The sequence below is a fragment of the Pan troglodytes genome, chromosome 21 (assembly GCF_028858775.2).
Source record: "Pan troglodytes isolate AG18354 chromosome 21, NHGRI_mPanTro3-v2.0_pri, whole genome shotgun sequence".
Classification (NCBI taxonomy): domain Eukaryota; kingdom Metazoa; phylum Chordata; class Mammalia; order Primates; family Hominidae; genus Pan; species Pan troglodytes.
In genome coordinates, this window is record NC_072419.2 from 47444161 (window position 1) to 47460733 (window position 16573).

At 44.7% G+C, this 16573-nt stretch overlaps 1 protein-coding gene across 50 annotated transcripts in view; it reads right to left on the reverse strand.

Moving 5' to 3' along the window:
* Positions 1–1883: 1883 nt before the first annotated feature.
* The window catches only part of ZHX3 (zinc fingers and homeoboxes 3), a 140394-nt gene continuing 125704 nt past the window's right edge, over positions 1884–16573 (reverse strand). For 32 of the 50 annotated variants that reach the window (XM_054674250.2, XM_024352009.3, XM_024352015.3 and 29 more), the window contains one exon: positions 1884–8651. In XM_054674250.2, coding sequence (XP_054530225.1) covers positions 8641–8651 — 11 coding nt within the window. In that variant the 3' untranslated portion in view covers positions 1884–8640. 50 annotated transcript variants of the gene reach the window in all.

Here is a 16573-nt window from a genome sequence, read left to right on the forward strand (position 1 = left end):
CTATTTGCTGAACAAGTGTCTTTCTGGAACACAACCTGGGGAACAGACAGCTCTGCCTTTCTTAAGGCAGCTTTGTAGACCTGAGGCTCACCTCTCTTGGGCTCTGTAAGACATTGCCTTTGCCTCACTGCAAATGTTTTGATTGTTCTTCCTAGTGGAAAACGTGCCAACTCTCAAGCAAATTTAAAGATCATTTTCACTTCAAGATTCCTCCAGACCTGACAAATGTTGATTGACCCAGAAGGCAGAGTGTTGGTGGGGAAGACCCTTACTTGGGGCTGAATGCTTTGGCATCAGGAGTTGTTTGCCCCATCCCATGCATGCAGGCCGTGTCCCTACAGTGCGACAGCTCAGGGTTATGACCTGTGGAGTCTCAACCCTAACAGCACATTAGCACCACTTGGGAAGCTTCTGAAAAATACTGGTACCCGGGGCCTTAGCATAGGTATTGTTCAAAACCTCTCAAGGTGATTTAAATGAGTAACAAGGGTTGAAAAACCCTGATTTGGGCAGCGCAAACCAAAAGAGCAAGCAGGGCCGGGAGAGGGAAGTCAGTGGTACCAGAAGGTAGATGGGCTCCCTTGCAGGCTCCTTGTTCTCCTGCCATCACCAGTAGAACCTTCTGGCTGACAGACCAGGGACAAGTAGACTGGGTTCAAAGTGACAGACCTTTCACTTTCAACAGCTTTGGCTCAGCAGACATGTACACATACAAAGTAGAGCCTACAAGGTCAGGGGCATTCTGCCCCCGCCACAGGACTAAAGGCTGCCCTGCGGGAAGATGGCAGGAGCAGTTTCTGACCTCAGTTGAGTATCTGTGGCCATGAGCAGAAAAGGCAGGGGTCTGCCTCCTGACCAAGCACATCTTGAACATCACCTGAGAGCTTGAACATCACTAAGGACCTAGACACTCACTTGTCTTTCAACTTGAGCCCATCACTCACCATGTGAGTTCTGTTGAGGGTGGGTAGAAAGCAAATAGGTTCAGGTTATCCCACCAGACTAACTCGGTGAATGAAAGGATCGTGCCTTCTTCACATTTTAATTAAATGGATCAAGCACAGTCGCAGACTGCGACTCCTGTCTTCTCTGGGTACTTTAGTAATTCCCAGGGGACTTGTGCTTAGGGGTTAATCTAGGCATTCTGTTCCCTGCCTGGAGGAACCCCACAGCAACCCCCCTGGCTGGCCGCTCCTGCGAATTCCACCCATAGTATCCCAAGTGAGTCACTGCCTGAGTCTACCCACTACAGCATTCAGCTGATTGGCTTTGCCAGTTGCATGCCAGTTTGGTCTAGTTTCCAAGGACCTGGTTTTTGGGATTCAACACACACAGCTGCTTCCCCATGACATAAGCTGGACTCCTATTCTGGTGTCCAGAATCACTGCCTGGCTCCACTGTAGGTGATTTCATTTCAAAGGACCCTTTTTCCTTCTGTCCCAGGCCTTCAGGGCCACCCCAACAAAATTCAAATGCTTTGGGTCTTAGAAGCTGGGGCTTTAGTCTTTTTCCTCCAGAAGGCCCCTGGGTCCTTATGCATATTCCCTAACCCCCGACACCGCCCCAGCAAATGACAGGCTATGCTTTTCAGCACTCTCACAGGAAAAGAAAAGAACTTGCCAGTGTCCTCACCAGATGATACCAGGTTTGACTGTTTGCCTTTGTCTATTTAGCATAATTTCTAAAATATCATAGTTTTCTCATGTAGAAGCCAGTGTGGTGAACTCAGCAATGCAGAAGACAGTGAGTTGGAACTTCTCTGGTGAGCTGAGGGAAACTGGCCCACTCATCCACTGGAGTTTAAGATCCGCAGAAGTGGGCAAGAACAAGTGAAATGTTTTTGGCTTTTTTCCTGACTCCCCCACAAAATAAGTCAGCAGATGTGAAATATATTTATGTTTTTATTTAGGAATAATCAAAAGGTTTGAAGTACCATTGAGGCCCATTTCAAATTGTACAAGCAATTTGTCCCTGTTCCCCTCCCTTATCCAAATCCACAGATACAAAATCTAGGAAATGTGCAATTTGCATCTTAGAAATAGCAGCATCCCCACAGGGGACCTCGTGAGGCCTGGAGATTCAGCCCCAAGAGGGCAACCCCACTCCTGCCTCAGCACGACCACAGTCCAAACCGAAGTTAAGTTCCATTTTTTTGTTAAAACGTTTACCCAGGGTAAAGAATTCCCATTCTACCCAAGGCTTAAGTGATAGAGTATGCTGTTTTCTCGGTTTGGTCTCTCACACCTGGCCATGGCAGGAGATGGGACCCTCTTGCAGAGTTTGGCTAAAGTTTCATTGTGCCTCAGAACAAACAAAAACAGGGCAGTTGCCTCTTACTTGTTTAGCACCAAGATGATCACCTTTTCAGCCATATCTCCTGACAGCAGACTGCTCAACAGTCACTCCCCAGTCTTATTGCCCAGCAGTCCGGCCACAGGGAACAAGGCTTTGTGCTGAAGACCAAAATGCAAATGGGTGCTAGAAAACCAGGAATCAAGACCTTGTCAGGAGGCATCTACAGGCCTTTGGCAACCTCCCTGACTTCCACAAAGGCTGCCCTCAGTAAAACTCAATGAACAATGGCCAGCAGGGGAGAAAGGAAGGTGGGCGTGTTTTCTCTTTAATAACAATTATGGCACAATCTGACCCTCCTAACACTTCTGAACAAAGCAACTGCTCAGAAGCACAGCGGGAACCCTCTACACAGGGGTGACTGCTTCTCCCCTGGCCCCGACCCAGTCTAACAGGGAACAACCGGATTGCTGTGCTGGGTCCCTGCTGAGGAGTAGGCACTGGCGCTCCTCACTCCTGCTGACAATCTCATGTGGGGCTCTGGCCCTGTTCCAAGCAAACTGCAAGAACGAGACCAAACAGTATGGGCAGGAACCAGGGATGAGTGACAAGATCTCCCTAAACAAATTACAGGAGTCATAGGTACCATGTAGATTTTTCTTTTAAATGTATTTCTACTCAGGTTTGATTCTTGGGAAAGACCAAGCACTTGTAGCTCTCTGTATTCAGTGACTAAACAACCTGACATTTCACTTTTAACTCCAGTCACATTAATTTTTTTTTTTTTTGAGACGGAGTTTCGCTCTGTCGCCCAGGCTGGAGTGCAGTGGCACGATCTCAGCTCACTGCAACCTCCACCTCCCGGGTTCAAGTGATTCTCCTTCCTCAGCCTCCTGAGTAGCTGGGATTACAGGCGCGCACCACCACGCCCGGCTAATTTTTGTATTTTTAGTAGAAACGGGGTTTCACCATGCCGGTCAGGCTGGTCTCGAACTCCTGACCTCAGGTGATCCGCCTCCCTCGGCCTCCCAAAGTGCTGGGATTACAGGTGTGAGCCACTGCGCCCAGCCAAGTCACGTTAATTTTGAATCATCCACTTACGGAAAGGAACAGAAGTTAAAAAGCATTAACCAAGAAAAACTATTCATTAACACATACAGGTGCTCGTGTGTGTGTGCACGCACACATGAACACACGTTTCAAGCCAGTCTGCTGAAGGAAGAGGCACTAATGGCAGGTAAATGCTCAGGCTCCTCTCAGTACCCTGGGGCTCACTGCCTATCCAAGTGGACAGCAGGGAAGGTGCCTAGAGTCCCCACCAAAGCGGCTGCCTTCCTCCCTTCTCCCTTTGCTCAGCTGCCAGAGCAGCCACGAAAGCCAAATTCTCAGGGCTGTGGAAGCTTTGGACCAGCAACAACAAGCTAGTACCTATATGTTCTTTATCATCCTCAAAGTCCTGCGAACCCAAAGATAGAACTTTCAGAAATTGAGGAAGGGGGTGCTTTCCCCTGTCCTTGTCCATATGGTAACCAGGGTCTGCCTAGTCTCATCCCCAGCCTCTGGGTTCCCTCCCCTGCTCTAGACTTCAGGGCAGTTAGAATGGATGACTCTGCTGGATCTAGAGCTAAATAGAAACTTCTTTGCCATAGAAACTTCTCTGATGAAGGACTGCGTCCCCATTCAAAGAGGTCAGATTTGTGGGCAGGCAAGAGCTCAGGAATGAAGAACCAAAAAGGAGGCTCTCAACCCCTCTCCAAGGCCAGACGCTCTCTGTACTCCCATTAACTTCACAACCAAGTGCAGATGCTCGGTGAATTCAGAGACCACTTGGTTAGCCCTGCCCCACCCCTCCTGGTGTGACCTGGCACTGGGAACACACAGATTGCAGCAGAAACCTGTTGGTTCCATTTGCACTCAGAGCAAACCAAGCAGCACCTTGATTGCCACTTTTCCTCCAGCCACTCTGTCAAAATCAAAACTGGTTGCCTCACCAGCCCTGGTGTGGCATGGCCCAACCATGTCCCTGCCGCCCCATTTAAATGGCCAGAGAAAACTACATGGTGGGTAGATGAGGTTGAAGCCTTGCTTGGGGAAGGGACTTGAGCACAGGAGAAAGGCTTGAGCTCCACAACTGCCCATTTGCTCAGACATTGGAGCTTTTCTGAGATCAAGTGCTCCCCAAACTACATGGGAGTAGCCCCCCGTGGTCTGGGCAGGCTGGCTGAGAGAGGTCTGTGCTCTCAGGTAAAAGGAGAGAAGGAAGCTGGGTCAAGAGACCCTGAAGAGGAGGGTCCTTGTCTGGAGTGAGGGGAACTGAGCCCTGCTGGCTACCTGACCTGGGTGGGCTGCTGGCTTTGCCCTGGAAGACTTGACTATGTGGGCCTTCATGTGTCTAGAGGATTTTTCTTCTCCAGCATATAACTACCTTGAGAATGGATGTGATATGTGAAAATTTAAATTTAATACAAAAGCACATCTTCTGCAAATGGTGAGTCAAACTGGTGAAATCTCCCAGGTAAACTCTGAGCAAGAAAAAAGAGAAGATGACTTTAGGAAAATCCTAAACTAGGTTTGGTTTTAAAATTTTCTTCTTGGCTGGCTCTCCTCTCCTGCAAGTTGCCTTTATCCACTTGGGGTGTGATATCTGAACTGAAAAAGCTGCACCAATCTGAGGATATTGGTCCAAAAAGAGACAAGAGACCACGAGGCTCAAGCAGAGAGCATCCACACAGCATCGAACCAGAAAGGCCAGTGTCCTTCCTCCATGAAAGGCAGCCAGGGACAGATGTCCCAGAGCCAGGAGAGAGAGGGAGAGAACACAGGACCTGCCACTAGGCCACTGACTGAGCAGGATAAAACCCACAAGGGCACATCTCAGGCTACGGAATATAGAGATTTCCTGGTGGGACAGCCTCCCAAGGCCAGCTGGAGATGAGACCACTAGTACCTGTGTGAGCCCGCAAGGCACTACCCAATGTTCTGTCCAACTTCCTCCTTGTGCTACTAGAGAGCACAGTGTGGAGTCCTTGTGTCAAGGTGCTTTGGTCCACCTGAACAGCCACCTGTCACTCAGCCAAGAGAAAGGAGCTTTAAGTTGTACAATCACTACCAAACCCCAAGGCCCTGGCAAGCCATCCAACTAGGGCGTTCTTTTTCAGGAACCCAAGATTCTCAAAAATGACACTCCTCCCCTCCCAAAATAAAAAAGCTCCTTTATAGTCAAAAATGAAAACAAGTAATCAAAATATACAAAGTATATGTATCAAATTTAAATTTCCTTTATCAGAATGATCATCTGGTTTCACCTTTGAGAACTCGATCTACAACCCCATGTAAAAAACAAATGGGTACAAGACATCAGCAACAAAAAAACACTAAAAGATGATTTTACTATCTCTGACGAGTCCAACTGCATACAGAGAAAAGGGATAAGATTAGCCACTTTTTATAGGCTTTTTCTTCAGGAGAGACTAACCTCACCCAACTCTCAACTCTGCAGCCCATAAATGCCTTCTACTGAAGGCAACAACACAATTTAACCCTTGGGCAGTGTGCAAAACCACAGTGAGCTGTCCTGTGACAGGGCTACATACCTGGCTGCTGCCATCCCACATCCCCCACTGCCACTGGGCTAGTGTGGGTGTGTCTCTGTGCACGACTGGCTGGATTCAGGGTTTTGCCCCCAAACCCTTGAGTACCTCCTACAATGTCCCTTTAAGCACCTGCGTGATGACTGCCTCCCTCATCATCGCTTTTGATCATCTTTCAAGGATAAGGTCCAGACCATACTCACTCACTCTCATCCAACAGCAGAGGAAGAAGGATCTGTCCAGACTGCTGGGCTCCTTACATGGGCATTCTTGCCTTTTGTAGTGTAGCCCTGGCTGTTGGGCAGGGCTAACATCTGTAAGAAAAACATACCAGGGCAGGCAGCACTGTACTTTTCCACCTGAAAGATGAGCTAGTGCCCATGGCTGGGTCACTGTAGGTCCTGCATGAACTTGTCCACCAACTGTGTTTTGCTGTTTGGGTTGTAAATTAACTGTGAATACAAGTAACCAAGAAAATCCTCTCCACAGACCAACTCTTCAGCCAGTGCATGCAGGGCTCTGGAGGTGATGCCAGCAGGATCTGGAGGTGAGGCACTGGGTGGTTTCTCAGACACCCGGAGATGGCTTCAGCCTGGGCCGCCCCAGCTGCCTAGTGCACTGGTGTCCCTCCAACACAGGCTACTTCCCCAACACCCATGTGCCACCAAGTTTCTCAACTGCACACGCCAGATGCGCGTTTTATGAGAATCAAATGAGTATTTATACTGTATATGTGTGTGTGTATATATATATATATATATATATAAAAATCAATCTGCACGTATATAAACACTAAAAGGAGAAATTCCAAGTGTCTGTTCTCTGAAGGAAAGCAATCACTCGCCATTCTTGGCAATTCCTCAAAGGTTTTTGAGACCAAACATCTTTACTCCCCAAATTAAGAATACAAAAATAGGCTGCAAAACTTGCCAAGTACTCACAAGTCCCTGTTTGAGACAAATAAGATGTGGTCCCTATTGGGACAGGGAGGGCAGAAGATGACACTTTAGAAGAACATGATTTTGGTTTCCAAAGCAAGACCTCTCCTGGAAGGCAGAAGGGGCCACCGCCATGCTTGTCCTTGGAGCCACATGAGCACGGTGCCCTGCCAGGTCCAGTTCCCTGGGTAGGGGAGAAGGACGGTCCCTAAAACACCACCAGTGCTTCTTGCCCAAAGCCCTTGCCCTCTCTCTGGGGTCTTCTAGCACTGTCACTCTGCCCAGCCCAGGAGGTGTCTGTGCCCACGAAGCCTGGTACTTGTGGCTTGGCACTCTGGGAAGCAGGTGGTTTCTAAGAAATGAGCGGAGCTACAGGTGGACAGGTCTTTAGTTCGCCCCTCTTTACCAGCTACTCTCAGAGCAACCGGTCTTGGGGAAATTGAGGATTTACCATTTAGTACAGCTCTGTAAGCAAGTTTTCTAATTTTCAAAGGCACCATTTCCTGTAATTTTCTCAATTCAAAAAAGGACATGAGGGTTAGGCTAAAGTAGAGTTCTTGTTTCCAAGTTTGGGGATATAAATATAAAACTTTAAAAGCATCCTCACAAGGACCAGTAATGCCCAGCACCCTTGGGCATGCATCCAGCACACCGGCCAGACCCTGGGGTGGGAGCCACGGGCACTCTGGGTGTTCTGCCAGGGATCTCTGCATGCAAGTCTTTGTGCTAAAGACCACCCTACCTCTGATAATTCCAAGAAGTCAACAAATCCCTCCAGCCTTCACCCTTACTAATGGGCCAGTGTGTTATTCCTTCCCAAACCATAGGAGGCTCTGAAATGAGTGTGGAGAAAGGGCTCTGAAAACCGCAGTGGTCAAAGCTACAGGCTGTGGCTATAGACTTCCACTTACATCCCTACCCCATGTCTTTTTTCCATCTTTCTCTCACTCCAAACATGTCTAGATTAAAAAAAAATGCAGGCACATAGGTCAGCACATTAGGCTGAACAACAAATGTTTCTTTAGTTGATCTGATAACTGAAAAGTTATGGTCCATGATTCAAACTCCCATGAAAAAGCAGAATTACGGTAACAACTAAAGAGAATGGTAAAGCATCCAACGCTAATCACATTGCCAGTCCATTTTTTGAACTGAGGGTTACAGCAGGTTCTGCACTGAGTAGCCCACAAGGCAAAGCAAGCCTGACATGAAACGTAGCCGGTCATCACTTAATGCAGCAGAGATCTCTTCAAAGGTACTGCTTCCTTGAGGAACACAAAGGGGGCACAAAGGGGTTCCAGACGTAGCTTTGTGCCTATAACTTCCCTGCCTGACTGTGGAAGGTGAGGGGCACCTATGACCCAGCAATCCCCAGAGAACAGACACAGGTCATTTTTAGAGATGACGTAACTGACAATGCACTGCTTGGCTAACCAAAGTTTCTACGTAATGACAGTGTTGATAATCTGATGTTTTATTTAACATATAGAGGTGGATGTATATGTTAAAAGCTTGATTCTGTGTCTATGAATATGACTATGAAATCTGAACTATTTTATCCATTGGAAGGTAAAGGAAAGGTCCTACATTGTGGGAGGAAGAACTGATGAGAACCCCATCTTGCTTGCTGCTTGCTTGGTGGTGGGCAGGCCGAGGGTAGCGGCAGGCTCTGGGCTGTCTGCGAGGATTCTGGAAGCTCTCCCAGGTGCCCAGCAGCCGGGCATGGGAACGGCATGTGGCAGCAGAGAGTCGGGTTTGGCTCTTCCACGTGGCAGGCGGTTTCCCAGACTGGCCAGTCCTTCACATTAATCAGATCAAATTCAGTCTGTTTCTGAGAAGAAAACACATGCCTGTCACTCTACGGCAGCTGCCACCACCTGCCCCCCCGGCAGCCTGGTCCTTGCTATACCAGGGTGGCATCACTGGCTTTGAGGACCTCTTAATTCCATGAGCAATGGCCTTCTGCCACCCACTCCCCCACCCTCCAGCCTGAGGGAATGTGGGTTAAGGACAGGATGCTGGCTCAACCTTGTAAGGCCATCAGACTCTCTGAGAGACCCTGCTAAACCCTAGGCCTAGCAGCAGGAGCAGTGGTTTGGCCTCTCCAGGCCCACTAAATCCCCCTAGCTCCCCAGGCTTCCGCCACCACCGTCTCTGGAGTCCTGTCCTAAAATGCTTCACCCTGCCCTCTCCTTCCAGGCTCTCCAGAACATACTGTTCCAATATAATAGCAGCTGGGTCTAGTTCTGATATGTATTCTACTGATGTCTTCACTTCATTTGTAACTTGCAATCCTAACATCAAAGTCAAAGTAAGGCTGATATCAGAGAGGTCCATCATCTGTGATTCATAAAGAAATGGTCCTTAATTGCAGCTGGCTGAGAAAGCCATGAGAAACCAGGTACAGATAAACAGATTGGCCCTTCCTGTACCCACAGTTACCTGTCTCAGACAGAAGAGAACAATGCCAATGGCAATGGCCACCCCCTGCCATTCCTGCTCTGTCCCACAAAGGACAGCAACATGTCACTTTGTGTTGGATTTAGTAGCTGAGGGGAGCCAATGCTTGTCATTCAAATCCACTCATCACATTTCCATGTTGACTTTAAGAAAAAAACCATGGTAAAATATAAATAACATAAAATTCACCATTACAACAATTTTAAGTGTACAATTCAGTAGCATTAAGTACATTTACAATGTTATAAAACCATCACTCTATTTCCAGCAATTTTTCATCATCCTAAACAGAAATTATATATCCATTAAACAACAACTCCCCATGTCCTCCTCCCCTTAGGCCCTGGTAACCTCTATTTTACCTTCTATCGCTATGCCTTTGCCTATTTTAGATACCTCATGTAAGCTGAATGGTACAATATTTGTCTTTTTGTGTCTTGACATCTCACTTAGCAAAAATGTTTTCAAGGTCCATCCATGTTGTAGGATATATCAGAATTTTATTCCTTTTTTGGCTGAATAATATCCTACTGTATGTACACACACATTTTCTTTATTTATCTGGTGGTAAGTACTTGTTTCCGCCTTTTGGCTACTGTGAATAATGCCACTAAGAACACTGATGTACATGCATATGAGTCCCTGTTTTCAGTCCTTGGGGCGTATACCTAGGAGTGAAATTGCTGGATCACATGGTAATATTCTATATTCACCTTCTTGAAGAACCACAAAGTCGTTTCCCAAGGGGCTGTACCATTTTATATTCCCACCAGCAATGCACAAGGGATCCAGTTTCTCCACATCCTCCCAACACGTTGTTTTCTCTGGGTGTGTGTTTGTAACAGCCATCTTAAGTGTGAAGTGGTATCACGCTGTGGTTTTGATTTGCATTTCCCTAATGCCAAAGGTTCGTCTTTTCATGTACTTATTGGCCATTTGTATATTTTCCTATAAGAAATGTCTAAATCATTTGCCCATTTTTGAATTGGTTTTGTTGTTCAGTTTTAGGAGTTCTATACATATTCTGAATATAAATCTCTTATCAGATGTATGATTTTCAGCTCTTTTCTCCCATTCTGTGGGTTCTTTCATTCTTTTAACAGTGTTCTTTGAAACACAAAAGTTTTAGATTTTGACATAATCCAAATTATCTATTATTTTCTTTTGTTGCCTATGCTTTGAGTGTCATACATAAGAAATCACTGCCTGGCCAGATGGGGTGGCTTGCACCTGTAATCTCAGCACTTTGGGAGGTTGGGGAGGAATGCTTGAAGTCAGGAGTTCAAGACCAGCCTGGGCAACATAGCAAGATCCTGTCTACACACACACCCACACACAAAATAGTAATAATAAAATTAGCCAGGTGTGCACACTTGTAATCCTAGCTACTCAGGAGGCTAAGGTGGGATGATTGCTTGAGCCCAGGAGTTTGAAACTGCAGTAGGTTTGATTGTACCACTGCACTCCAGCAACAGAGCAAGAACCTGTCTCAAAAAAAAAAGTAATAATTGCCTAATCAAAAATCTGGAAGGATTCTATTTTCTTCTAAGTATTTTATAGCTTTAGCTTTTTTTAGTTCTTTGATCTATTTTAAGTAAATTTCTGTATATAGTACAAGGTAAGAGTATAATTTCATTCTTTTGCATGTAGATATCCAGTTTCCCAGCACCTTTTGGTGAAAAGACTGTCTTTTCCCATTGAATGGTCTTTGCACCCCTGTCAAAAATCAATTGACCATTACGTGGGGATTTCTGGGCTTTTTATTTTATTCCATTGGTTTTGTATGTCTCTCCTTATGCCAGTACCACACTGTTTTGATTACTGTAGCTTTGTAGTACAATTTGAAATCAAGGGAGTGTGACTCCTTCAACTTTGTTTTGTCTCAGTTTGTCTATTTGGGGTCCCCTGAGATTCTATATAAACTTTAGGATGGATTATTCTTTTATAATTGATAGTTTACATATTTATGGGGTACATGTGAATATTTTTTACATGCACAGAATGTGTAATGATCAAGTCAGCATATTTAGGGTATCCATCACCTTAGTATTTATTATTTCTGTGTGTTGGTAATATTTCAAGTCCTCTATTCTAGCTACTTTGAAATATACAATACGTTGTTGCTAACCATAGTCACGCTAGTCTATTTAACATTAGACTTTGTTTCTTCTATCTACTATAAGTCTATACCCATTTACCAACCTCTTTTCATTTCCCCCTTCTACTCTCACACCCTTCCCAACCTGTGCTATCTATCATTCTATTCTCTATCTCCATGAAATCAAGTTTTTTAGCTGCCACATATGAGTAAGAACGTGTATTTGTCTTTCTGTGCCGGGATATTCCAAAGAACATAATGACCTCCAGTTCTATTATTTTTTGTCTTTTTAATAATAGCCATTCTAACTGGGATAAAATAACATCTCATTGTGGTTTTGATTTGTATTTCCCTTTTGATTTGTGATGTTGAGTGTTCTTTAATATACCTACTGGCCATGTGTATGTCTTCTTTTGTGAATTGTCTATTCATGTCTTTTGTCCCCCCACCCACCCCCACCTTTTTTTTTTTTTTGGACACAGGGTCTCGCTCTGTAACCCAGGCTCTGGAATGCAGTGGCACAACCACGGCTCACTGCAGTCTCAACCTCCTGGGCTCAACTGATCCCCCCACTTCAGCCTCCTGAGTAGCTGGGACTACAGGTATGTGCCACTACACCCGACTAATTTTTGTAGAGATGGGGTTTCACCATGTTGCCCAGGCTGGTCTCAAACTCCTGGGCTCAAGTGATCCACCTACCTCGGCCTCCCACAGTGTTGGGATTATAGGCGTTAGCCTCTGTGCCCCACCTTTTGCCCACTTTTTAATATGATTTTTTGTTGAATTCCTTATATATTCTAGATATTAGTCCTTTGTTGGATGAATAGTTTTGCAAATATTTTCTCCCACTCAACATATTGTCTCTGTGCTCTGATTATTTCCTTTGCTATGCAGAAGATTTTTAATACAGTTCCCTTTGTCTATTTTTGTTTTAGTTGTGTTTTTGAGGTCTTAGCCATAAAATCGTTGCTCAGACCAATGTCCTGAAGTGTTCTGCACTGTTTTCTTCTAGTAGTTTCATAATTCAAGGTCTTATATTTAAATCTTTAATCTGTCTTAACTTTTGTATATGGTGAGAGATACAGGTCCAGTTTTATTCTTTTGCTTATGGATATCTAATTTTCCCAGCATCATTTATTGAAGAGGGTGTCCTTTCCTCATTGCATGTTCTTGGCACCTTTGTTGAAAATCAGCTGGCTGTAAATATGTGGCTTTATTTCTGGGTTCTATTTTCTTTTCCTTTGGTCTGTGGGTCTATTTTTATACCAATACCATGTTGTTTTGGTTACTATAGCCTTGTGATATATTTTGAAGTCAGGTAATGTGATGCCTACAGCTTTGTTCTTTTTGCTTAGGATTGCTTTGACTATTTTAGCTCTTTCGTGGTTCTGTACAAATTTTAGGGTTTTTTTCTACTCCTGTGAAAAAATTACATTGGTATTTTGATAGCAATTGCATTGAATCTGTAGATTGCTTTGGACAGTGTGGCCATTTTAATATTAATTTTTCCAATCCATAAGCTTGGGATGTCTTTCCATTTGTGTCCTCTTCAGTCTCTTTCATCAGTGTTTTACAGTTTTCCTTGCAGAGATCTTTCACTTCCTTGATTAAATTTATTCCTAAGTATCTTTTTTTATTTTTGGTAGCTATTGTAAATCAGATTACCTTCTTGATTTCTTTTTCAGCTATTTTATTATTGGTGTATAGAAACTCTGACTTTTGTACGTTAACTTTATATCCTGCCACTGTGCTGAATTTGCTTACCAGCCTTAAGAGTTTTGGTGGAGCATTTTTGGTTTTTCTAAGTATCAGATCATGTCATCTGCAAAAAGGGACAATTTTTCTCTTTTCCAATTTGGATGCCTTTTCTTTCTCTTGCCTGATTTCTCTGGCTAGAACTTCCAGTACTATGCTGAATAGGAGCGGTGAAAGTGGGCATCCTTGTCATGTTCCAGTTTTCAGAAGAAGGATTTTCAGCTTTTCCCCATTCAATATGATGTTAGCTGTGGGTTTATTATTTATGGCCTTTACTATCTTCTTTCTATGCAGTTTTCTGAGTGTTTTTTTTTTTATCATGAAGCAATGTTGAATTTTATCAAATGCTTTTTCTGTTTATTGAGATGACCATACGATTTTTGCTCTTCATTCTGTTGATGTGATGTATTGCATTAACTGAATGATGTATGTTAAACCATCCTTGCATTATAATTTTTTGAGACAGAGTTTCGCTCTTGTAGCCCAGGCGGAAGCACAGGGGTGCAATCTCGGCTCACTGCAACCTCTGCTTCCTGGGTTCAAGCAATTCTCCTGCCTCAGCCTCCTGAGTAGCTAGGATTACAGGCATGTGCCACCATGCCTGGCTAATTTTGTATTTTTAGAGATAGGGTTTCACCATGTTGGCCAGGCTGGTCTCAAGCTCCTGACCTCAGGTGATCTGCCCACCTTGACCTCCCAAAGTGCTGGAATTACAGGCATGAGCCACCATGCCCAGCCAAGGATTATTGATATGTGAGGTTTTGTTATTGTTATACTGTTGTTTTCTAGTTGTTTTATGTATTTTTTTCCTTTTTCTTTTGTTTGGCATTGTACTCTGGTAGTTTTCTGTCATGGTAGCATTTGAGTCTTTTCCTCATCTGTGTGTTTGCTTTGCCAGTGAGTTTTATACTTTTGTGTGTTTTACATAGTGTTAAATGTCATGTTTTCACTTCCATGTTTAGGACTCCTGTGAGCATTTCTTGTAGGGCCAGTCTAGTGGTGATCAATTCTCTCAGCTTTTGCTTGTCTTGGAAATACTTTATTTCTCCTTCATTTATGAAGGATAATTTTGCTAGACATAGTATCCTCGGCTTACTTTTTTTCCCCTTCAGCCCTGTCAACATATCATCTCATTTTCTCCTGATCTGTAAGGTTTCTGCTGAAATCCACTGTTAGTCTGATGGGGCTTCCTTTATAGTTGCTTACACACATTTCTCTTGCTGTCCTTAGAATTATCTGACTTTAGAGAGTTTGACTATAATGTGCCATAGAGAATACCTTTTTGCACTGTATCCGTTTAGAGGCTATCAGGGCCTCCTATATCTAGATGTCTAAATCTCTTGTGAGATTTGGGAAGTTTTCACCTATTAATATTATTTCATTAAATAGGTTTTCTCAGTCTTTCATTTTCTCTTAACCCTCTGGGATCCCAATAGTTTAGATATGTAGTTGCTTTATTGTGTCCCATATGTCACAAAGGCTTTGCTCATTTTTTATTCTTTTTTATTTCTGAGTTATGTCAAAAGACCTGTGTTCTAGCTCTAATACTTTTTTTTCTGCTTGATCTAATATATTGTTGAAGCTTTCAATTGTATTCTGTACTTTGTTTCATGAAGCCTTCTATTCCAGCATTTGCTTTTTTATGACATATATCTCTTTGATAAAATTATCATTCATTTCCCAAATTGTTCTTCTTTTTCACATTCTCTTACATCTCATTGAGCTTCCTTACACTCAATAATTTGAATTCTTTTTCTGGGATTTTGTGAGTTTATTTTTTATTGGAATCTATTGCAGAAAATTTATTGTGTTCCTTCTGAGGTGTCATATTTCCTTGCTTTTTCATGTTTGTGTCCTTATGTTGATATCTGCACATCTGGTGTAACAGTTGTTTCTTCTAATTTTTTGCATTTGCATTTGTAAGGGAGGACTTTTTCCTAGACGTATCTATGGTGTTGTTTGGGTAGGACACTTTGGCTTTGATTCTTGGTATGTGCAGTAGTGTAGTCTCTCTATGATTTCTTTGGCTATGAATAGCATCAGTGGTATCTGTGATTTCCTCAGTGGCTGAGTAGTTACTAGTGGAAGCTATGGTAAAATTTTGCTAAGGACTGGAATGCCAGGTGGGCCATTCTCCAGGCACCAGTGGTAGCAGCAGTGGACAGGGCATGCCTGTCTTTGGACCTCAGAGGAGCATACAATGGCACCAGTGTTAGTGGGTTCAAGCAGGCTGATTCTTGGGCTTTCGGGTGGCTTACTCAGATGTCAGTAGTGGCAGCAGTTCCCAGGCATGTGATCAGGTTCTCAGGCCCCTGGGCAGCTGGCGTGGCATGGGAGATGGCAGTGACAGTGTTGAAATGACCCTCTGGTCCCAAGTGATATGTGCTTGTGTTGGCAGTGGCTGCAACAGGCTGGGCGGCCCATTCTGCAGGCCCACAAGTGGTACATACAGGTAGTAGTGGCCAGGTGGGTAAGCCCCAACCTCAGGTACCCAAGAGGAGTATTCAAGTGCCAATGGTGGTGGACTAGGCTGGACAATCCCCCAGCCCCTAGACTGTGTGCTCTGGCCAGGGAGGTGGTGGTGTAAAGCCAGGCTGGGCAGTCTCATCCTCAGGCTCCCTATGATGTGTGCAGATGCCAACCAAGGTGGGCAGGTGCAGGGCAATCCCTAGGCCACCTTCAGAATGCTTGGATAGGGAGTGGCAGTGCTGTACTACTACCTTCCATTGGAGAGCACAGGGTTGCTGGCCAGTGGGGAATGCATGTGCCACTCACACCTCACTCAGCTCCAGTGGCACTGGTGCCTCAGCCCCTGCTATGGTAGCTGGCACCATAGTTGTACCTCAGCCACAACAACAGGAGCACATGCCTTGTAGTGCTTCAGCCCCAGCTGCAGTAACCCAGTCACTTATGCCTCAGCTCTGGGGAAAACAGTCTGCAGTTCTCTTACACCTCAGCCCTGGCACTCAGGGACTCCAGGACAGGGTACAGTCTTTTGGGGGCTGGGCTTTAAATGGCATCTTGCTGTAGCTGTTTTGTTCTCAGGAAGTGTGGGGGACCCAGTGCGAGCTCCGTTCTGGAGCAGTTCCATTGAACAATCTCCTGGCACCTCCTATGTTAAGTTTCAGGGACTGCAAGGGCTGAGGAGCTCTCCCGTGGCTAGAACTGCAGAATCCTTTCATGGTGGAAATGTGGACCACTGAGGGTCTCTCACTTACCTTTTCCCCATGCTGGGGGGTCTCTCTCAGTTCCCAGCCAATCCCAGCTGAACAGGCTGCCTTGCTTCTTTTTCCTTCCTTACTTTGTTTCCTGTCTCTTTTCTGTGAATTCCAGTGTCCTGTCTTGGATAATCTATTCAAAGTGTGATTATCTACTCTATATTTTTGTTCTTAATGGAAGAGGCGAGTACAAAATGCCTCTAGTCAGCCATTTTGGTTGGG